Source organism: Diplotaxodon limnothrissa, linkage group LG7 (genome assembly GCF_057381915.1).
Source record: "Diplotaxodon limnothrissa isolate DT_005_m linkage group LG7, D_limnothrissa_male_GT1.1, whole genome shotgun sequence".
In the NCBI taxonomy this organism is placed as follows: Eukaryota; Metazoa; Chordata; class Actinopteri; order Cichliformes; family Cichlidae; genus Diplotaxodon; species Diplotaxodon limnothrissa.
This window is the reverse complement of record NC_140602.1, coordinates 22668021-22690004: the sequence shown is the minus strand read 5'-3', so window position 1 is coordinate 22690004 and position 21984 is coordinate 22668021. Positions and strand designations below refer to the sequence as shown.

Genomic DNA, 21984 nt, shown 5'->3' with positions numbered 1-21984 from the left:
GTTTTGATTTTAAAATGTTTTTAAAAAATATTAGTGTGGAAAAAATGAGACAAGAGTTAGCTGGTGTGATAATCCTGACTTTTTTGGGGGGGGGGGTGGAACCTTTGTTGGCTTCTAAAGAAGGTGTTTTCCAGTTTGAGAACCACAGGTCTACAGGATTAAAGAATTGAGTTCTTTTGTACCAATGTGTTGCCAAGACTTTACTTATATTTAAGAAAAAAAAATTCTAATTTTCAAAGCCTCCTCAATTCAGATGAAATGACTTTACTGCATTCTGAACAGCTGTCACAACCAGATGATTTAATCATCACTCTGCTGGTATATGTAGATTGAAAGAAAAAAAAAGGTTTGTTTCAGTTCTCAGAATCACTCAGATTCGGTCTTTAGATCCAAAGACAAAAAAAGAAAGAAAAAGGAAAGAAACACAGATCTTGGAAAACACTTACCCTATACTAGCAATGAATCTGACTTCAGAGAGTCAACCACATGTACTGGGCTGTTTTGGACTTCACATGTTACTCTTCAGCCTCTCTTGACTGACGGACAGTTTCATCTGACTGACCTTGTCTGCAGTGCTGGCAGCACATTACAGAAAATATTTTGCGTTAAGATTTTTTTTTAAAATACCGGATAATAGCTATAAATTAAATGTTATAAATACAAAGAAAAGTGCCTTAAGAAGTTGACGAGTGACTGTTAAAGACCCAAAACATCAGTTAGTTACACTATCAGTCTAAATGTGCTTCAGTTGGTGGATATCCATGGTAGGGGAGGGCATGTTATCGTTTTGGTCAGGCATTTGCATTGGTGTCCATGCTTCTTTACACGAGGGGTCCTTTGTGGCTCTCTGTTGTATGTCCTTTCAGTGCTGCTCAGGGCAGTTTCTGCTCCCACGGGGTGCTCACTCCTTTACTTCTTCTCCTGAGGGATCTTTTGTTTAGCCTGTTATGGCTGGCACCAGCTGAGCAGAAGAAAAGGTACACATGCTCATCATATAAATGTGAGCTGCCAGAAGACTTTAAGAATTATCGTGCAGTCAGTGGTGTGGTTAAGGAATGCATTTCAGAAAATCTTTATCGGTGTAATGGTAGAGTGTCAGTGTTACTGGAGGTACACTTTTTGTGCACAAAACATTACTCCTGCCTCACTCGAGATATACATTCTCTGTTTGCCTTGGTTTTGCATTCCTAGTTAAAACACTAGGAACACCCAGAGCTAGAAGTTTAATTCAGTTTGATTCCATATCTCATTCCATGCATCTGTAAACATGATAGCTCAAAAAGTTTTGAATGAATTTGTTGGTAGGGGTGTAGAGTGGGGTCATGTTAACAATATGTTAAAATTTGTCTTACGTCCAACAAGGTTTTCAAGGTCAGTTTAGTGTTTTTTTTTGGTTGAAATGGACAATCAGCCCTGTAACTTACAAACTATGATTCTTACAAGGGTGGTGTGTATTGTCTACATTTAGAAAGTACTGCATAAAGATTTAAAATACAGATTTCAGGCTATGCTTCATGCAAGAGATTAATTAATATCTTGGCACAGATGCATATTAGATTTTGAAGCCGGCTTTAAAAAACAGTCACTTCCCATAAATCCACATGTTCAAATGCAACCATTAATCCAAAAATAAACTTGCTAACACCCTGATACAAAAGCGATTTTGGTGACTGCAGCTAATTAGCAACTCACACTTTTAAACTTTGTTTAGTGTAAGGGCTGTCACGGCACAAATTCCAATTGTAGTAACTGACCTTGGTCTTTCCACAGTGATTGCACTGTTGGGGAATTATAGTTACACATATCTAACTAATAATATGTTTTTCTGTGTAGCTGTACAATTTAAGTATTGAAAGTTGTCAAAATTAAGTATTTTATTACTGGATACAGTAACTAACTAGCAGGCATGTGTGTTAGTCTGATGCACCCATAGTCTGGGATTGCAATTTTCTAACTAAACTTGCCATCGCTTGCTTTTTATTTAGACTTCAAACATTTTTTTTGTGGTCTTTTAATTATTTTGTATAATTATATGTTTCAAGAAAAACAAGTGACTCTGGCCTATCCTTAAGAGCTGCATCACTTCCATTATCACTTTGCTGCCATAGCCAGAGCAGCTTCCTGAAACGGTGCCATAACTATTTAACACACAACTACAAACTCAGCCAGATCCAGAGAACTGTAAAGGTTCCTTGTTCAAGTGTCTTCAATCAGGGGTCTTACAAAAAACTAATTTTAATTTTATTATAATGCATTGTTTTATGATGTTTAGGCCTTTGTCTTTTTTATGTTAGTCTGCCAGGTTTGTTTTTCTTTTTGTGACTGTAAGGCCCAACTCTTTTAGGTTCAAGTTAGAAACGAATGATAAATCACCTTCTGTACATTCCACTTGCGGCTCTGTCCATTGTCCGTCATCCATACAGCGTATGACAGGCAGGTGGCGCTGTTTGTAGCCTGCGTCACACTGGTAGCGGACTATAGAGTTGACAGGGCTGCGTGGCGTGATGTTGCCCATCGGCTGGGCATGTTCCACCTCAGGGGGAGGGCCACACATGACTGACAGAGATAAATAAACAATGAAAACAAAAACAATATTTCAATGAGCTGACAATTTAAAATAAAGTCTGGTGTTATCATAGTGTAATCGAGGCTCCTGGTTCACTCTAAAACATGGCTAACATGACTGATTACGGATGACAATCGAGAACAGTTCTTGTATACACAATTGGTTCCCAGTAGTCTAATTCCTTGGAATCGCTTGCGTGCCTGCCTACAGATCCCGCTTATTGAGTCCACTTGCACTTGCAGTCAGCTCATTTGATTTTGTGTGCCTGAGGTAGTGGTGCAGTCTCCAACGTGGATACTTTTATTTTTATTGCACAAAATGACAAGAGTGAGATGGTAAAGTGGAGACTGCTTTCAGGACAGAAACAACTGCATTATGCTGCTAACACAACTTCAGCTTTTCATATTCGCTTTGTTGTGTCAGTTTTGTGTTTGTATCTAAATGCTAAGAAAAAGATTGTGTGTGTGTCCTCATTGGAGTAGAGATTTGTGCTGGTGTGTTGGACCATAGCCTCAGCTTTATATTGTTAAATGGTAATTGTGAGACAGTGTGTTTCGGGTCATTTTACGGAGAAACGTATGAGGAATTGCTTTCTCCTTGGACTCCTGCATTATTTTTAAGAAAAAGTTATATCAATAATGGAATCAGATTCACTAAATACTTATCAATTCCCATCCCCATCAAGAGTTTTGTGCTTGCAATGTTTTTCAGTTATGATTTCTGTGCTATGATTGGCCGAAATAAAGCTACCTCACTGACATTACCTCTAAAAACAGAAAGCTAAACGTTTTAGTAATCGAGATGTTTAATCAAGTAAACTGACCGGGTCCAGTCTTGCAGGTGAAGGGAAGGTAGTAGTTGCAGGGCACGTCATTCCACTGTCCACCCTCATGCCAGATCATAACCACACAATCTTCTCCAGAGTCAAAGTAGTTATCTGGTTGGTTGGGCCTCCAGTTCTCAAAGGTCTAAAAGGATTACAGAACAATATTTTGCCAATACAAAACTTTAAAATTAAGTAAAAAGTAAGAATTCTCTAACTATACAAAATCTTCATAAAATTCATTAAAAAAAAATATATGATTGAGAAAGATCAGGTTTGTCCAGAAGGTGCTATGGCTTCCTGAGTACACAACTGAATCTCTAACCAAACTCACCAGGGGACTCCCGTCTGTCCAGTGGAACACATTCTGCATATCTTTGTCACTGAGTCCAATCCACTGGTATTCCTCACCGTTAGCTGTTGGGAAGTGACAACGTCAATTTAGCCTTTCAAACAAATATGACTTAACCTTCCCATGTTTTATGTCGATAGCCCTTTGATGTGACGTGATGCAGTGGTTTACCACTTTTGGCTCACAGCAAATACAGTCCTGTGAAAACGTATTTGGATACTTGATATTTATATCACAAATGCACTTGAGCATCAGGGCACAAATTAAATCATTTGTACTGTTTCTTTACTTCTTACTTGCTCTGCAGCACTTTGTTCTACTATACTTCAATGTGCTATGCAAATAAATTAACTTGACTTGATTTCAGGATTTTCTGGTAGACAGCAGAATTAATCAATAATGACAATCGTTCAGGTGATTGCAAATAAGTAAATAAGTCATGAAAGAATAAAGTTACGTTGAAACCAAGCACACCATTGTTTTTCTTGTGACATTACCAATAAGTTTGATGTGTCACATGGCCCTCTTCCTATTGAAAAAACAAAAGTTGTATCCAAGATGGCCGCCTTCTAAATGGCCACCATGGTCACCACCCATCTTGAGGAGTTTGCCCCCTCACATATACTAATGTGCCACAAACAGGACTTTAATATCACCAACCATTCCCATGTTATTACGGTGTATCCATATAAATGGCCCACCCTGTATAATGTCGAAGGCTGGTCACTCATCTTTCCAACAGTTACTTACAGATGAGAAACTGCTGCTCCTCCTGGGAGCTGATGCTGACCAGGTGGGCATTGAGTTCCTGACAGTGTTTCTCAGCTTCAGCCCAAGTGTCTCTCCCTGTAAAGTGCCGGTAACAGCTGCCCATAAACTTCACCCAGTCATCGGGACAGTCCTGCACAGCTACACACATTTGGACAAAAATCTTAAAAACAAATAAACAAATATACGTCTCACTAAAGATATCTGGCTTCTTCAACTTTTTCAGTTTTGCGTGCTGTTGTTCAGTGACTCAGATCCTAAGCTCCATGGGTTTGGATCACTGGTGTCTACATAAGTTTATAGCGAGGAACAATAAGCATTCATTTTAACATGAGTGATTATGCAGTCACTTTGCTTGATAAATAAGGTTCTTTCCCAAAATGTTGGCTATGTCAACAGACAAAAAGAACATACCTTTCTTCACTTCTGGCTCCTCCACAACAGCAGGAGTGACTAAAGACACAGATGGTACCGTGGTTGGGCTGATGTAGGGTGTGCTCCCCTCCTGGACTTTTTCCTCATGTCCCGATTGATCATAAGCTGAATAAATCTGCAGTTCCTCCAAATTCAGAGTGGTGCCACTTCCTGATGGCTGCAAGATTTGATCTAAAATTCTGTTCCCTGAACCACTTCCTTGCCCACTTATCTCCACCACACCCCTGCCCTGCTCAGGATGTTGTGCCAGTGTTGGTAGAGTCATTTCTACCATTTCATCATCTGTTAAGTAGATAACATCATCGTGATGCTGCAAAGAGTGTCCAGAGGCAGAGCCACTGCCAGAAAAACCAGATGGAAAACCACTGGAAAAGCCACTGTGAAACCCTGATCCAATGGGATATCCAGACAACTCTTTCTCCAGAGATGGTAGGACCGTCAAGTCAATGCGACCTGAAAACTCTTGGGAACCTGATGCAGACATACCTCCTGACCCAGATGCACTTGATTCCAAGATATCAAATCCTGCTCGGCCTAGTTCCTGCTCGGTGGCCTTTTGCTGGGTTTGTAAAACTTCCACCATCTTTCCATCTAACATGATTATTATGGAGTTTCCGCTGCTGCCACTGGTGTCCCCACTTCCACTGGGAAAATCTGATCCAGATGTAATAAAACCAGAGTATTCTTTGTCAAACCCCTCCCCAGATCCAGATACCGTGCCAGTTTCTCCAGATGCACTACCAAGATCTCCAGATGCACTTCCAGGATCTCCAGATGGACTACCAGGATCTCCAGAGGCACTTCCAAGATCTCCAGATGCACTTCCAAGATCTCCAGATGCACTTCCAAGATCTCCAGATGCACTACCCAGATATCCAGATGCACTACCAAGATCTCCAGATGCACTTCCAAGATCTCCAGATGCACTACCAAGATCTCCAGACGCACTACCCAGATATCCAGATGCACTACCCAGATATCCAGATGCACTACCCAGATCTCCAGATGCACTACCAGGTTCTCCAGATGTGAAGATGTCAACACTTCCCCTTTCTGCCTCCTGTTGTTCTCCAGAGGTAGACTGGTCTCCAGAGAAGACATCACTGTCTCCGCTAAACTTGACTTCCACATCTGACCCAGATCCATCACCGCTGGAGGTGGAGGTGCCAGACTCTCCAGAGAAATCTCCATTGGCTGAATGTTCAGCTGAACCAGAGCCCGAAAAATCAACTGGTACCGGAATGGTTTTGACTGTGGGGAATCGTAAGAATCCAGACAAGAATCCAAGAATTAGTTTATTATAGCTTAGTGAGAAAAGTTACCTGTTGTGTTTAGTTTGACAAAACCTATTGTATTACTTTCTAATAAGAAATATTTTATATAAGGCTTATACTCTAATGGCTTTAGAAGTGATTACTAGACAATTTAGTAACACATATATGTGACATTCAAGAAAAAAAACCTAATATATTAATTGTTTGTATTTAAAAAACTCAAATAAGTATCTCAAACTCTTCACGACTTTAAAAGTGAGTCCTGGTATTAAATTATTACATCAAAATTTTGACACAAGACATTAATAGGTAGAATTAAACATTAAGTCAGTTGATTTAATTGATTGACAAAGTTGTTTATGGCTGTCTTACCTGTAGGAATAACTTTTTGAGGTGTGATGATGGTCTCATTGACAAAGTCAATATCAGTAATGTTTGTACTGGTTTCAGTTTCATTGTAGTCTACAGTAGTTGCAACTAAAAGCAAACAAAATAAGGTTTAAAATCAGAAATTTTTACCTGCATTCACAGTAGAAAGCAAGGCCATATTACATTTATTTTTGTGAGTTTTTGTTTTGTTTACCAAACATTACAACTGTAATAATAAGCCAAGAAAAGAGCAGGGATTTTAAAGTGCTATTTGCATGCATGTGTCTTACCAGTGCTATCAGTGATAGCTATTGTCTTGTTGATAACATCCTCAGTCACTGTGGTCAAATTTACACTGGTTTCATTGTTAACATAAACAACGGGAACTTCAGCTGAAAGAAACAAATTGCAGTGAGCAGATGAAGTTTTCTGGGATGGTTAAAACATGCAGATAAAACGTTGTATCAGTATCATTATAATAAAAATGTAAAACATCAAATATCAACATTGCAGACTATACAACAAGATCACATCTATATTGTTTCACGTGTTTACCTCTTTATCAATTATGTTTTACTTTTCCAATCTTTAAGGTATCCATCAACAACTGATCCCTACCTTAATTGATTCAAACCATGTATCTCTTACTTTTAAATAACTTCCCAGTGTATAATAGCACACGTCAAGATTCACAGTGGCAATGTTCAGGGTTTATTGCCAACTCAACATCTGATTAACAATGCATCTTTCTATTCAAACGAGCCTCAGTGAAATCTGTCTTTCCATGCAATAAAAAAGATTCTTCACCCTCAATAAACATGAAGCAATCATTCTGAGAAAAAATGCAACTGAAATATATAAAATCAATGGTTTATTTACGAAAATAATGAAATTAATGCTTTTTTTTTGCACATAAATGAATCCACACTTAACCCATTCCTACCTCTAAAACAGTAGGCATCATATTGCAAGTCCTCACTGGGGAAGCCTGTCTGGTTGGGGTAGGTGTAGATGGTGTGGACTCCCACCTGGTTGCCTCCACAGTGAGACCTGGGGGTTGTGATAGGGAAGCGGACACTGCGGTCCATTAACCAGCCGGGACTGCACTGGTCAAGTCCTTGATTCCAGGCAGCATAGAGCTCCCCAGGAGTGGCCAGGGTGGCGTTAAGTTTCTCACAGTGATGCACAGCCTCCTCATAAGTGAATCTGCCATAGTCAGTGGTGAAGAAGACCACACCTAACAGAAAGTACAAACAGGCAGAAGTGGTTAAACAGTCTGTTAGAAAGATGTTACAGTTTTGTTTAGAGTGTTGTAGAGGACACAGAAGTGGAAGTTTGATGTCCTCAGAGTGATTAAAGCTCCTCACCTGTCAAACGTTCAACATAGCAGTATACATCATAGAGTTCAGTGGCTGGTCTCAGGCCATAGGATCTGACTCCTTTGAGGTCTAGAAGGTTACCAGCACAGTTTTCTCTGGGTGACACAATTGGATACCTGAGGAAGAAAGAGAGTGTAAGTGCAGTTTAATAAGGACATGGTTTGCTGTACAATAAAAATTATGATATGAAATATTTTTTTATTTCTTTTGATGTCACTATGAGGGCTGCAATCCAGAGTTCAAAGTAAAACATTTCAAACTAAAACTCACTGTACTGTATGACAAAGATAATGTATATTTTGATATATATCTATGCTACATGTCTCACCGGACAGTTTGGTCGCTTAACCAGCCGGCGTCACATTGATGTAGACCTTTCTCAAAGGCTGCCTGCAGCTGCTGAGGACTGGCAATGACTGCCCCAATGTTCTGGCAAGCCTGCTGAGCCTTCAAAAACGTTAGAGTATACCGACCGGTAATGGGTCGATAGTGGAACACCACACCTGGGACAAGATTACAGGATTACAGTGGCAACCTCACTTTTTTGTACTTGTATTGTAGTCCTCTGAAATTTCCTATTAAAATGTAGGGAAAAATGTTCCAGAGGATTCTGTTATTGATTATAACGTGTAAGTGCGTACCAGTCGGAGCCATAGGGGCATCTACATCTGTCATACTTGGAGGTATAGGTAGTGGAGGCAGAGTAACTACTTCCCCAGTTTTGGACTCTTCTTTTTCAGATGAAGGGATGATGCCCGGCACCTGAGCAGGAGGCGCCACGGTAACAATGTATGGGAATGGAGTGGTCTGCCCAGGCACGGCATCTTTGTCTTCATCGGCTAAGGAAATAAAATTGCATTACTGACAAATTATTATAGCCTTAGTAGTCAGCACATCTAGACATTTACACATCCAGTTAGAAAAACACCTCACATATTTATTAAATTTATAAGAGCAATATAGTCAAGTAAAAGAATAAGGGCAGGGAAATACTGATGTTCTCATAATTTGCATTTAAATAAGCAAGCAGTGCTCTGTATTTGGAACTGTGTCTAAAACATAAAGGAGCTATTATAGAAGTATTTAAACATAAAATTTTGACAAAATTAGAATGAGCAGTGCCATTTTAAGTGCTAGTGATCACAACCTAAAGCAAGAGATGTGAAACCTGTTTCAAACCTAGGTATTAGGGTCTCTTTGCTGTTAGTGAATAGATTTAAACACCATAACTCTAAGGAAACCAATATAAAAGTAGCTTGATTGGCCACCTCTGCAAGTTCAACCCAAGAGCATACCACTTGATGGAAAGGTCTGTCTCCAAGTACCCAAAATATAATAATGGGATGTGCCTTTGACTTTCACATCTACTGACAGCGATAATACAAATGTGACCTGTTTTAGAGGCAAAGTTATTGAATTCCAAAAATAACTCAACAGCTAAAGAAAAAAAAACAAAAAAAACAAAAATCATCCATGACCAGGCCTCTTGGAATTATGGGCTCTAGAGATTTGAATCAGACGTAGGGTTGTTTGGCCACAGTACAGGTTGATATGCTTGGAGCAGACCACAGACACCATTCAATGAAAAGAACATGATACCAGCGTAGGGTACTAGAGTTCCTAGAGTACTTGCCTTGGAAGCAAATGGCATCATGGCGATCGTCTGGATAGGGGTACCCAGTCTGGTTGGGGAACAGGTAGACGGTTCTCACTCCCAGGAGGCCCCCTCCGCACTGAGGCCTGGCGATGTTGATAGGGTATCGTACACTCCTGTCTGCCAGCCAGCCAGCATTACACACGTCCATACCATTCTTCCAGGCGAGGTAAAGCTCTCCTGTGGTGGCAAGTCTGGCACCAAGTTTAGCACACTGATCTTTTGCCTCGTAAAAGCTAAACTTCTCTACAGACATAGAGTAGAAGACTCTGCCTGGAAGCAAGGAGGGTAGAAGAAGAGAGGAAAGCACAGTGATGTGAACGGATGCAGTTATTTATGCTATGAGGTTTTCTGTGAATCATGGGGAGCTTTGAAAACTTGCCCTTGTTTGCTTAGCCTACCTGGCATCTTTTCAGCAAAACAATACACGTCATAGGTCTCGTTGACGTCTCTCACCCCATAGGTCCTGACACCAGGAAGTTCTCTCTTGTCTCCGTAGCAGGGTTCTCGTGGATGATGGATGGGGTACCTTGAGGAAAGAAAAGAAATAACTGAGAAACGTATTGCAGGTAAATATTCTAAGTGGTTTTGTCCCCAGCAAAGTAGACACTTTTTAAATTTAACTATCCATCCACATATTTCCTGCTTTCAGTTTTAAACTAAAAGACATTTGTGGTAGGTAAACTGGTGATTCTAAATTGACTGTAGTCATTCATGCCAAAACCTGTGTTGTTGAACTATAGAGCTGCCTGAGGCTAATTCCACCTCAAAGCAGCAAATCTTACAACATGTTCTGCTTTATCATCTCTGATTTGGATAAAAATGTTAAAGTCCAATATTTGAACATTTATGATGACTGCTATGGAATTTTACCTCCACATACAAAATACTTTTCTCGATTTCATTGCCTTATTTGCACATTGAAATCTTAGGCAATGGTTCAACATGACTTCTTCTGAAGCTGTTAAGGATAAAAGCATTAAACCTCTTACTGGACTTTTCTAACATCAAAGTGAATCAGGATTTATAATTTTGGACAGGTACAGAGACAGAATCTTATCATGGACCTGCTCTATTTGTACTCTTGTACTCTCTCTGCATTGAGTGCTTGGCTATTCTTCAATCTTCTGCAACTGTGATAAGTATTTTCAACATTTGATGGTTAAAAAGGGTAAACACTACCTGACCGTCTGATCAGAAAGCCATCCAGCATCACACTGGTGGAATCCATCATCATATGCAGCCTGCAGTTGGGCTAGGGTAGCAATGGTGGCACTGTTCTGGATACAGGCTGCCTTGGCCTTCTCAAATGTCAAGGTGTAACGCGTGGAGATGGCACGGTAGTGGAACACAATACCTATGAGACACATAAAGTTAGCAGAGGGCAGTTCTCAGATAAAAACAAAGTGTATTGTTGGCAACTTTCACTTTGAGTGAAACAGGCACAAACAATGATTGGTTACTGCTTTACACCCTTTTAAAGTGAACAAAGCTGTTAGTGGTTTCGTATCGTACCCTGAACTTGCATTTCCACAGTATCGTAGTTGTGCTCGATGCCATGTGTCACCTCACAGCGGTAGATGCCAGAATCTTTGGACCTAAGCTCTGTCATTTCCAGGGTGGCATCAGTGGGAAACAGCAGATAGTTAGCCAACATCGCTCTGTCCAAATAATCTTGCTTGACCTCAACTTTGCCCTGCGATGCCACTAAGATGGTGTCGACTTTGTCCTTGGTGATGTAGGTCCATTTAATGCGGTGGGAGAGTGTAGCGACGGTCAGGGCTCCAGTGTCATTGAGGCTCTTATCCAAGAAGTAACATGGCACCTCCACCTTTCCCCCCAGGAGAGGACGAAGAGGCATCTCCACAGGGATGCTGACATGTAATGTGCTTTCAACATCTGGGATAAAGATAGGCACAATTGTTCGAGGTGCAATTTAATATACTGTGCAGAGATGCAGTCAGGTCAAAAAATCTGGGACCACAATAAACATCTGTTAAATTTCATGCAAAGTGTGAAATAGTAAGACAGATGAAGCAACAAGAGACATTTCAAAACATAAGACAACACAGACCACGAATCAATATTAACCAATTTGTGGCACTGACAAGGTTGAAACCTCACGAGAGCGTAGAGCTGGGCGATAGAACGATAACGATATGTATCGCGATATAACTTTTACTCGATAGAGAAATTAAGCTATCGCGATAGACCTCGCCGCTCTTGTCCTCTTTAAAAAAAAAAAAAAAAAAAAAAAAAAAGGTCAGCCAATCCAAATTAAGTAGCGCAGAGCCGAACCAATCACAGCCGCAGCGTCACGTCGCGTGACTTGTTACGTACAGAACAAGTGCCAAGCCGCACGTGTGTTTGTTTGGGAAGCAGCCAGCGGGTAATGGAGCCAGCGCCTAATGGAGGAAATGAGTGTGCCGACTAGAAAAATCAACCGAGCGTGACCTTAAGAGAAAACAGATGATGGTTCCAATGCCGGAGAGATTGTCGAACGGAAGAGCCAAAGAAGTTCCGTAGTGTGAAGGTATTTCGGCTATTTCAAGTCTGACAAAAAACAGAGTAGCGTGCACTGTAAATTGTGCCGAAATACAATAAACTGGTGCATGCGTCACACTGTGCGCCACGTTATTGTTTCGGTGAAATGAATTTCTACAATACTGTTACTGTTAATTCTACTCTCTGCAGTGTTTAAATGCTTACATATACACACAGTTACTGTCCCTCCACACATACGACTCTGTTCTGCTTCTATGCCCCAGCTTTGTTTACTTTTTCCCACCGAGGCTTCTAGACTTCTGATTGGCCAACATTTCTGCACGGTTAGGAATCTAGCGCCACCTGCTGCTTTGGCATGTTCATAGCAGCGTTTTCCTTCATTTCTGCCTTTATGTGTGGACGGGATTATTTTTTAAAACGAAAACGGAAAATCTCAGTTTTCAAAAATACCCGTGTATGTGTGGACGTAGCCTCAGTCTCTGACTGGAAGCGCTAATTCGTCATTCGGCTTTTGTCAGACTAAAGTAACTGTTAAAACTGTTTGAAAAGCTAAGCTATACAACAAGGAGAGATTGAGTATTTCCTTTTAGTTCTCAGTTTATTTGATATTGACAAAAGTTAGTCAGTTTTGTCTGTTCTTCTGTAAAACAAACTAAGATTTATTTTTAGAATTAATATTTTGTTTCTAAGTGGAATTGACAATTTAGTCTGTTTTGTTTGTTCTATTTTGAAACTTAAACGCTTTAGCGGCTGCCTTTTGTGTAGTTTGCAATATTTGCCTTTATTTATCTGAAAAAGTCTCATGTTCCTTAAGTACATCTACCCTGTTGAACTTATTATGAGAAATAAATATTTAAATCAAAACAAGCTGCTGATTATTTCACATTTTACTTGTGAGCAACGGCACATTTAAATCTTACAAATATAGTTATTTGGCTTATATCGTGATAGATATCGTTATCGCCTGAAATGAAAAAAACATATCGTGATATGTCAGGGGTTTGACATTTGTTCAAACACAGATAAGAGAAATGAGACAACTGCAGACCGACTCAGAAAGTATTAGAAGACGTGCGCACGGGTGAATGCCTCTGAGAAGACACACACACCGAGTGCAGGCTTGCTTGCTTTATTTATAGTGAAAGTAAGTTACATAGTACTTCCTCTTTTAACTGAAAAGGGAGAGGTCAGGCATTATCTCAGCTTATCTGACCTTGCACACATACACTGAAAATAACAATGCAGAAGTATATCATGCTTATCTGACATCACACACTGAGGTAAGGAATGCATTATGTTCTCTTTAACAATAAGCTTGGTTATGTGAAAATATATGAACACACAAAATATAAGGCACACTTGATTATATTGTATTATAGAGATTTGGTTATAATGTATAATGTAGAAAATCTCTTAACATGATATGAAAAAATCTCATATCGCCCAGCTCTACGAGAGCGTAATAATGATACTGCTTATTAAGGACCAGTGGGGAAAGGGGGTGAAGTGTCATCACAAATAGGTAAAGGTATCAGGAATCTAAAACAAAACTGAAGGTCTCTGTACCTTCCTCCTTGCTCATTATGTTAACCTGTAGTGTCATTGGAATGTTATGGTTGTGCTGCAAAGGTGATATGTGTTGGTAGGGAGGGCGGGGGGTGTGGAGGGGGAGAAAAGGGACTTGTAGGATTTAGGTTTGGGGTAATGTTCTCGGGAAATATTGTATGTTTGTGGTGTGTTGTATAAGACAGTTTCCCTTTGTTCTAAAAGCAAATCAATATTTCATTTTAAAAACTGAAGGTCTCTAAGGCGAACAGTACACGACACTCTCTGAAATCAAAAATGACCATCAGAAGATTAATATATCAAGGTTTTTAAAGATCGCAAAGTTGGTAGATAAGTACAACATAACTATAAATTAGCAAACGTCTTGCCCAAAGAAGGCTGACTAGTAGACTATCTGGTACAAAATAAATTATTTTCTTAGGGTGGGCAAAGACATACCAGTATTTAACAAAAAATATTATTTACTTTTTATTTTGAATTCAAATTTCAAATGTCTGGTCAAATACAACTGAACCCTAAACAGTGCAAATTGTCATGGACTTTCCTCCCATTCAACATTAACAGTCATAACTCTTAATATAACTGCTGGTAAAATGCTTCCCCCTGGTGGTGAAAGTTCTTCAGAGGGTATTTACAAAAAGTATCTTTAAGGGGTCAAAATTGGGAAAAAAAAAAAAAAAGTTTGTAAGAGGCATTAAGAGGAGCAATTAAATTTTGGCCACTTACTATCATGGTCTTCAGAAGATATTGTTGCCCAGATGAGTGGTAAGGACACACACAGCAGAAACAAGGGGGTCATCGTTACCTGAAGAACAGCCAACATTGTAATTGCATTTGTGTACATGCTCATAGCCTTTTTACAATTTTTGCATTATTTATTGTTCACAAGTCGGGTAAAACGGGATATAAAATGACACACACTTTTAAAATCTTATGACCAGAAATACATATGAAGTGGTGACACAAGTGTTAGAGTGAATTGAGGATTTAATTATGCCTCTATATGCCGCTGCGTTTCCCCCCCAGACTGTACACATATACTCCGTGTTATTCATTATATCCAGCACTTTTATTTATTGCATCAGCTAAAATGGAAATAGGCCATCATGAGTCTGCAGTATCACTTAGAAATGCTCACTGAGGAATGAAAGACCCTCTGTGTCTGGTCACATAAATGTGTTTAGAGCTAAAATAACTTCAGACAGCGAGTAGAAAGTATGAATCATTCATCTCAAAAGGTTCTTCATTTGTGAAAAAATGAATGTTGAATGAAGACTTTTCTTTCAGCAAAACTGTTATATTGTCTGCACTGTGCACGTGTCTGCCTGTAAATGTGTTTGTGTGCCATCTGTAACTTTGAATCATGCCCAACAGTCCCTCAAATGGTCACTTAAGGCTGGCTCCCAATTGATCTCTGTGTTAAAATGAACAACTTTACAGCAGGAATACAGTTTGTAGCCATGTGTAGTTAAACTGTTTTGATCTCTATCACTAAATCCTACTTTATGACCACAAGAGTGAATTCTATATAATTCAAATTGTATTAACTTTTACTTATCTATGGTCCACACACAAGGCACTTCAGGGACTGGCTGTTAGGCTAAAACACGCTAAACTGGACCTCTCAGCTTTGTTTGAACTGTTGCCTGTTGAAGTAAAGTTATTGTGTATACAGTACTTTTCTGTTGGTAAGCGCTGTTGCAATTGTTAGCCTCTGTTAGCTGTTGTTAAGCAGCATTATCGAAACTTTCTTTGAAGGGGATCAAACATTGTTGGACTGATACTTACTGAATAGGGTATCATGCACCAGTTATTTTGATAAATGACATCATATTATTATTTCACTCATAAGTGAGGGCTAATTAGCAGCAAAACACACAAGTCTACACAGTCTACAGATGTTTCCTGCCTTCCAAGCTAGCAGATAATTCAGTACCCATTTTTATTATTTAAATGCAGACATATCTGCCTCTAAAAATCAACATGAGGACGTGCAAAAAGCAAAACTCTCAGGCTTCAAAGCTGTACTCCCAAACCAAACTGTAACACCACACTGGCCACAGTCTTCTTTTATAGACAGACTGACAGACATTTATGTTCTCCTCGGGGTGAATTGCGGCAACATTTTTGTTACACTGACTTGTTATGTAATTCAGTTAATTCAGGTCTAAATAAAAATGACAAAGTACTCAGTTTCATGACTAAATAACTGCAAATGTAATTACAAATAGCCTCAGCCTTATTTTGTGCCTTTCACTAATTAGCAAATGCTAAATGACATAGTGCAAACTTTAATTTGAGGTCCAACTATATCAATACATCACACAAACACAAAAATATTTACTCCTGAAGTATCTAAATGCAGCTTCTCATATATATATATATATATATATATACACTTTTTAGGTTAGAAAAGCCAGGCACGATACAATTTCAGCCAAACAACATGAGCTTTCGTATCACAAACTCACATCTGTCAAGCACCAACTACCTCATTGCTTATTTTTTCTCAACTTTCCACTGCTCTGACGTGAAGCACGGTCAAACAGGCAGAACCGTTGCAAGTCCCCACTGAACCCTCATTGTGCTGCTTTCACAAGCCCCAAGACAGGCGGCCGAATGCTCCCAGTTCCTTCCAAGCAGCCACAGAGAGACCTTTACAACCAATAAACCTGAAGCTCACAGTCACAAAGCCTTTGCTGACTGACTACTGAGTGACAGCCTCTGGAATGGGCCAAAAGAGAGCTACTGTGAGCTGGCAAATTTTCAATAATTCAACATAGAATTAAAATCAAGCGAGATAATGCAGACATATTAGAGGTCTGTCATTACACAGCTGAGTGTGTGTCTGCATGTGTGTCTATGTGTCGGGTGTTATTCCATCCTACAGTAGCGTTAACATTTCTCCTGCTGTCTGAGATCTGTCTGCGGGTGAATGCTGGCTCAGTTTTGGAGGAAACACAAAATACCACACAGCATGTGTAGACAGACGGACAAATCCACCCAGGATTGCTTTACTTTTGGCTTTGCCATGCTCAGTCCATAAGTCTTTTCATTAAACTTGTTCAAGAGGTAGAGGCAAAGAAAAAAAAAACTTCATAAAAATGTGGCTGCATCTCTCGACCTTGGTAGAGGATGTTTTCTCTGAGTGCCGTTTCACTTATTTTTGGTGTCATTGAGTTTCTGAGTGACTCCTGATTTCCAGCTTTCCAGACTTCTTCTAGTTGCTCTCACATACACCCCTCATTATGAGGCTTTCTTGTAATTTTTTAAAAAGAGGTCTTGAGAAGTAGTTCTCCAGGTTCCTGAAGGTCTTTTTTTCCCCCTTTGGAATTAGCTGGGTTTTTTTGGGTTTTTTACCCATTTTCATTCCAGTCCTTGTACCGGATTATTTTCAGGAGAATTTTTTTTTTTTTGTTAAGATTATTAAAATTCTATAATTAATCAGAATCAGAATTAACAAAGTAATCTGATTCAGATTCTCATAACTTATTACCACATTACAAGTTTCTCAGATTGATTTCCCAAAACCCCTCTCATTAACATATACTTATTAATGCTTGCATATAAGTAGTTACAGTTAAAAGTTGGATCTTAATGTCCGTATCGACTCTTTTTAGTTAGTTAGTTACTGTTTTTGTCTGTTTCTATTATCAAAATGATGCCAAGGTATGGATATGCCAGAAAAAGAAACAATTTAACAGCAACTGGAAAGCCTGTTTTCTCCTGGCTTAGTTTCTTGTCTTGCAGTCTTCGTGGTGCATAATTCACAGTGATGCCAAGTGTGGTGAAAAGGGTGACAGACTTTAAAACTTTCCACCAGAGTGCAGTGTCATTAAAGGGAGCTATTATTCGTCAAGCTTTTTTTAAAAAAAATCTTGGACTCTACTAGAGTAGCTTGGCTTTTCTTTTTTCTTTTTTTTTTTTTCTTTTTTTTTTACCTTACAGGACCTCAGTTATCCTCTGCCTGACAAAAGACCTTTTAGCTCCTCAACTCTTTAGGGCATCTTTCTTCTGACTGGCTGCCCCTCACTCAGGAAGCGGGTGGGTGGGACTTGTGTGCTCACAACAGGAACTGCGGGGCTTAGATGACCACATTAAGGATATCTGCTCTTTTTGACATCACATGGAGCCAAGTGAAGGGGGAAAAACTGCTTCAAAATTTTTAGAGCAGTCTGAAGCCTTAACTTTTGATTTGCAGGGATTAGCAGGGAGCATAAACTGGCTTCACTGTCTGGAATGTTGGCATCCACCATTCTCACAATGTATATATGACAGGAAATACAAGAAAGGATCAAGCTGGATGAAGGATGAAGTTTTATTCTTGTCACGAGAGTTCTTGATGAGAGTATAACTCTTTAGATGAATGAGCACTGAATCTTATTGCATATCACATCTTTGTTACAGTCAGGGTGGTCTTTCCAGCACTGCACGAAACTAGCCAAAAGCAGCCAACAATCGACAAACTCTCACAATGGATCGGCACAGAGAAAGCCAGCAAAGTCTTTGCCCATTTCTCTAGCCAAACCAGCCTAAACCTTGCCTCTCTGTTGCTTAGTACCCAATCTCTCAGCAGATCTTAATGCGCCCTTTAAATGCATCATTTAAACTGTGGCACATTTGTGAGCAAACTTTGCCAGCCCAGGTCAAACGAGTCATTCCTCCCTCCACCACAGAGTGCCCATTCAGTCAGTGGGGTGGCTGCAGCGCCCCTGTACAACCGCTGTGGTATGTTCTGCTCCCAGCTGAGGTGGAGGGCAATAAGGCCTTGGTCTGTTCCATCAACGGACAGAGGCGGGGCCTTAATATTCACAACCCTGCCAAGGTAAACACAAGGGAAGCCCCCTCCCCGCAAAACCACCACCACAACGTCACCCTCCACCCACTCTTCTCTAGCCCTACGGCAGGAGAACAGAGTCGACATTGATATGACAGCACACACAGAAACACTGAGCAACACTCACAGATCACTGAGGGGATGTGTTGGAGTACACGTCTGATGCCCCTGGTACAGAAAAAGCACGGGAGTGTGTGCACCTATGGATACGTACTGTAAGGCCTGTGTTTGAGAACACACACACCGACTCTTGCTCAGTGAAAAGTGCGGGGAGCTAAAAAAAAGATTCTCAGATGTTTCTGGATGCATTAATACATGTTTACGTAGTCACCAGTTTAAGAGATAAGAAATAGTTAAATGCGTGATATTTTCACACACACACACACACACACACACACACACACACACACACACACACACACACACACACACACACACACACACACACACACACACACACATATATGCACAAGTAGACACATATACAGACAGACTGACATCAGGAAGAAACTCCAAAGTCTCAAATGTAAGTTGCTGTTTAATAATGCAGAGTGTAAAGGTGTTTGCTTTAAATGAACTCTTTGTCAATTGTTTTTTCATCTCGACATCTGGGAATTACAATTCACAACATGCACTCATGCAGCCTGGTGTAACCATAGTAACAGGATGTCGCTCTACAACACTAATGTCCTATATAAACCTATAAGTGTTATCCCAGGGGAAAGGAATACCAATAACCAAACACAGAGCGGTTTTCTTATCAACAGCTCCACAAAAAGTTTGAATGAAAGAGGAATTTTAGAAAAATTGTACACAATCCTTCACATATTTTGTGCTTGAGACCGCAGAGACCCAAAACTCTAGTAAAAAAAAATAAAAAAATAAAACCTTGTTTAACAATATATTATGTTATATAAGGGCTTAGACAAGGAGTGCTGCAGTGCGTTTTAGTATTTTATTAAATGATACTTTGGGCCAATATCACTGTTGAACCCTGGATAGGTATAGTTGAATCAAATTATTTTAAGCCCCTAGTTTATTACATGATAACCCCCCCCCCCCCCAAGCCACCAACTGTAACACCACTGGGCTAAATGATGACTGAAAACAACAAGCAAGCACAACATTTAGGTTTTCCTGACTCACGAAGAGAGCTGACACTGACTCTGACACTGATCGGCAGCCTAGTACACTTCATGATACAGTGTGTGATGGGTCCCATAATGCAAACAATTAAAATATTACTTACTACTGTATAAACATGTAAATATGATTTTAAAACATTCTTCAACAATGTAATAAAGTTTAATGGAATTAAAAATGACAAATAAGCATAAAAAATCACTCAGATTTAAGAGAAATTGACTGAACACCCCACAGAAGTCTCCAAACTTCTGTCACATCAAGATGAAATACTGACCAAAATCACGTTAGCATTACCTTCTGTGCCCACTGTAGTGGGTAGTCATCTACATCACTGTCATAGTAGTTATTATCAACAAACTAGTTGAGAAAACTACTGAAAGAAAAAATCAGAAAGTTACCTTTGGTTAGGCATCAGAGTACCTGAATCAATACCTGTCCCCCCAAAGAAGAGGAGGATATGTCAAAGTATCCCCTGAAACCTCTTTACAAAATTCCTCGCTAGAGCATCCAGTGGTGAGTTGTAAAACGTACCGTTGATGCTGCAATGCTCCCAGTGCCAGCGACTACAGGGGCCTCTCGCTCCTGCCTGTGTAGGAGTGCAGAAAGAAGCTCTATTCAAATTCTGCCACACATTTAGATGTTGGAAAGAGTGAGGGAGGGAAAGGAGTGGAGAGAGAGAGATGTGGGATCCTCCTGCCAGTTGGTGAGGTCATGCAAACAGCCTTGAATATCAAAGCTGAAGAAGTAAATCAGTCATCAGTCTGGTCAGTGTCAGATTAGCACTGAGTGTGTGTGTGTGCTCAAAATGTATAGAATAAATCACTATATGAATAGACAAGCTTTATTTAATCCCACACTGGGGAAATTCACTTGTTAGAGATATATTAGAAAAATAAAAATCGAAAAGAAATTAAGAAAACAAATCGTGTGCAAAAAATAATATGATTTTATGTACATAAAGTGTAGTGGCATTTTTCCTGTGTGGATAATGGTACCGTCTGGCTGCTATCAGGATGAAGGACTTACAATAGTGCTGGGGTTGGGAGGTGTTGTCCATAATGGGCATTCACTTGGCTGACGTCCTCCTCTCACCCACCTCCTCTGTGGGGTCTAGGGGACTGGACAGGCCAGAGCTGGCCCTCTAACAGTGTATTAAGCCGTTTCCTGTCCATCTGTAATAAGTAAGTAATACTTATTACTTATAAGTAATAAGTAGCTACTCCAAGGAGAATTGTACCATCTATTTTTATCTTTACCTTTTGCATAGGTAAATACTCAAGTAAAGTACAGATATCTGAAAATTCTACAAGTACAGTAACAAGGTATTTGTACTTTATTACTTCCTACCTCTGCCAGCAGACAACTGCATAAAAGATAACAGAAGCCATCACTGTGAACACCCAAAAGATCTCAGCCAGCCCAGCAGATAGAGCCGACTTTGGCCCTTCTTATACTGAGCATGAGCGTTATGTGGCCAGTCCAGCTGATTGTTAAGGTGAACAATCAGCTGTGTTTAAGGTGAGAACTTCTCAAATCAAATCAAATCACTTTTATTGTCACATCACATGTGCAGGCACACTGGCACAGCACATGCGAGTGAAATTCTTGTGTGCGAGCCCCACAAGCAACAGAGATGTGCAAACACAACAACACAAACGAGCAAAATACAAGAATGGCCAACCTGAAACTAATAAATATATGTACAATATATAATAGTGTATGCATTTCTGGATGTGTATACTAAATATTTTCCTACGTGTGTGTGTGTGTGTGTGTGTGTGTGTGTGTGTGTGTGTGTGTGTGTGTGTGTGTATACACATTTTTACAAATTAAATAGTAAAAAAAAAAAAAAATAAATAATAATAATAATAATAAAATATATAAAATATACAGAGTTGAATATGTGCAAAACAAGTGGCATTTATATACAGTGTGGAGTGCATAATGTTGAAGTTCCAGTAGTGAAGCTGAGGTGTCTATGACGTGTTCAGCAGTCTGATGGCCTGATGGAAAAAGCTGTCTCTCAGTCTGCTGGTACGGGACCGGATGCTGCAGAACCTCCTTCCTGATGGAAGCAGTCTGAACAGTTTATGGCTGGGGTGACTGGAGTCCTTGATGATCCTCCCCGCTTTCCTCAGGCACCGCTTCCTGTAGATGTCTTGGAGGGAGGGAAGCTCACCTCCAATTATCCGTTCAGAGCACCGCACTACTCACTGGAGAGCTTTGCAGTTGTAGGCGGTGCTGTTGCCATACCAGGTGGTGATGCATCCAGTGAGGATGCTCTCAATGGCACAGTGATAGAAGGTCCTG

The 21984-nt window shown here is 39.9% G+C and overlaps 1 protein-coding gene across 2 annotated transcripts; it reads right to left on the bottom strand.

Annotated features, from left to right (window-relative positions):
- Positions 1-872: 872 nt before the first annotated feature.
- acanb (aggrecan b) lies at positions 873-14490 on the bottom strand. Of its 2 annotated transcripts, XM_085357687.1 has the most exons (18): positions 14418-14490; positions 11136-11519; positions 10803-10977; positions 10022-10149; positions 9600-9893; positions 8608-8805; positions 8295-8469; positions 7955-8082; positions 7531-7824; positions 6878-6979; positions 6591-6695; positions 5767-6195; positions 4924-5691; positions 4492-4650; positions 3724-3806; positions 3390-3534; positions 2374-2556; positions 873-961 (listed from the first exon to the last, which is right to left on the bottom strand). In XM_085357687.1, exons 1-18 carry the CDS (start codon positions 14488-14490, stop codon positions 873-875), a joined length of 3912 nt encoding a protein of 1303 aa, XP_085213813.1. The 2 variants fall into 2 exon arrangements, with proteins under 2 accessions (XP_085213813.1, XP_085213812.1); XM_085357686.1 differs by having other exon boundaries at positions 4924-6195.
- Between the last annotated feature and the right edge of the window lie 7494 nt (positions 14491-21984).

Coding starts and splice junctions, on each gene's coding strand:
- acanb (XM_085357686.1), bottom strand. CDS start 14,490: ATGACCCCCTTGTTTCTGCTGTGTGTGTCCTTACCACTCATCTGGGCA. Junction 6,196..6,590: donor TCAAAAAGTTATTCCTACAG/GTAAGACAGCCA, acceptor GATTCCCCACAG/TCAAAACCATTCCGGTACCA. Junction 3,807..4,491: donor GGAGCAGCAGTTTCTCATCT/GTAAGTAACTGT, acceptor ACTTCCCAACAG/CTAACGGTGAGGAATACCAG.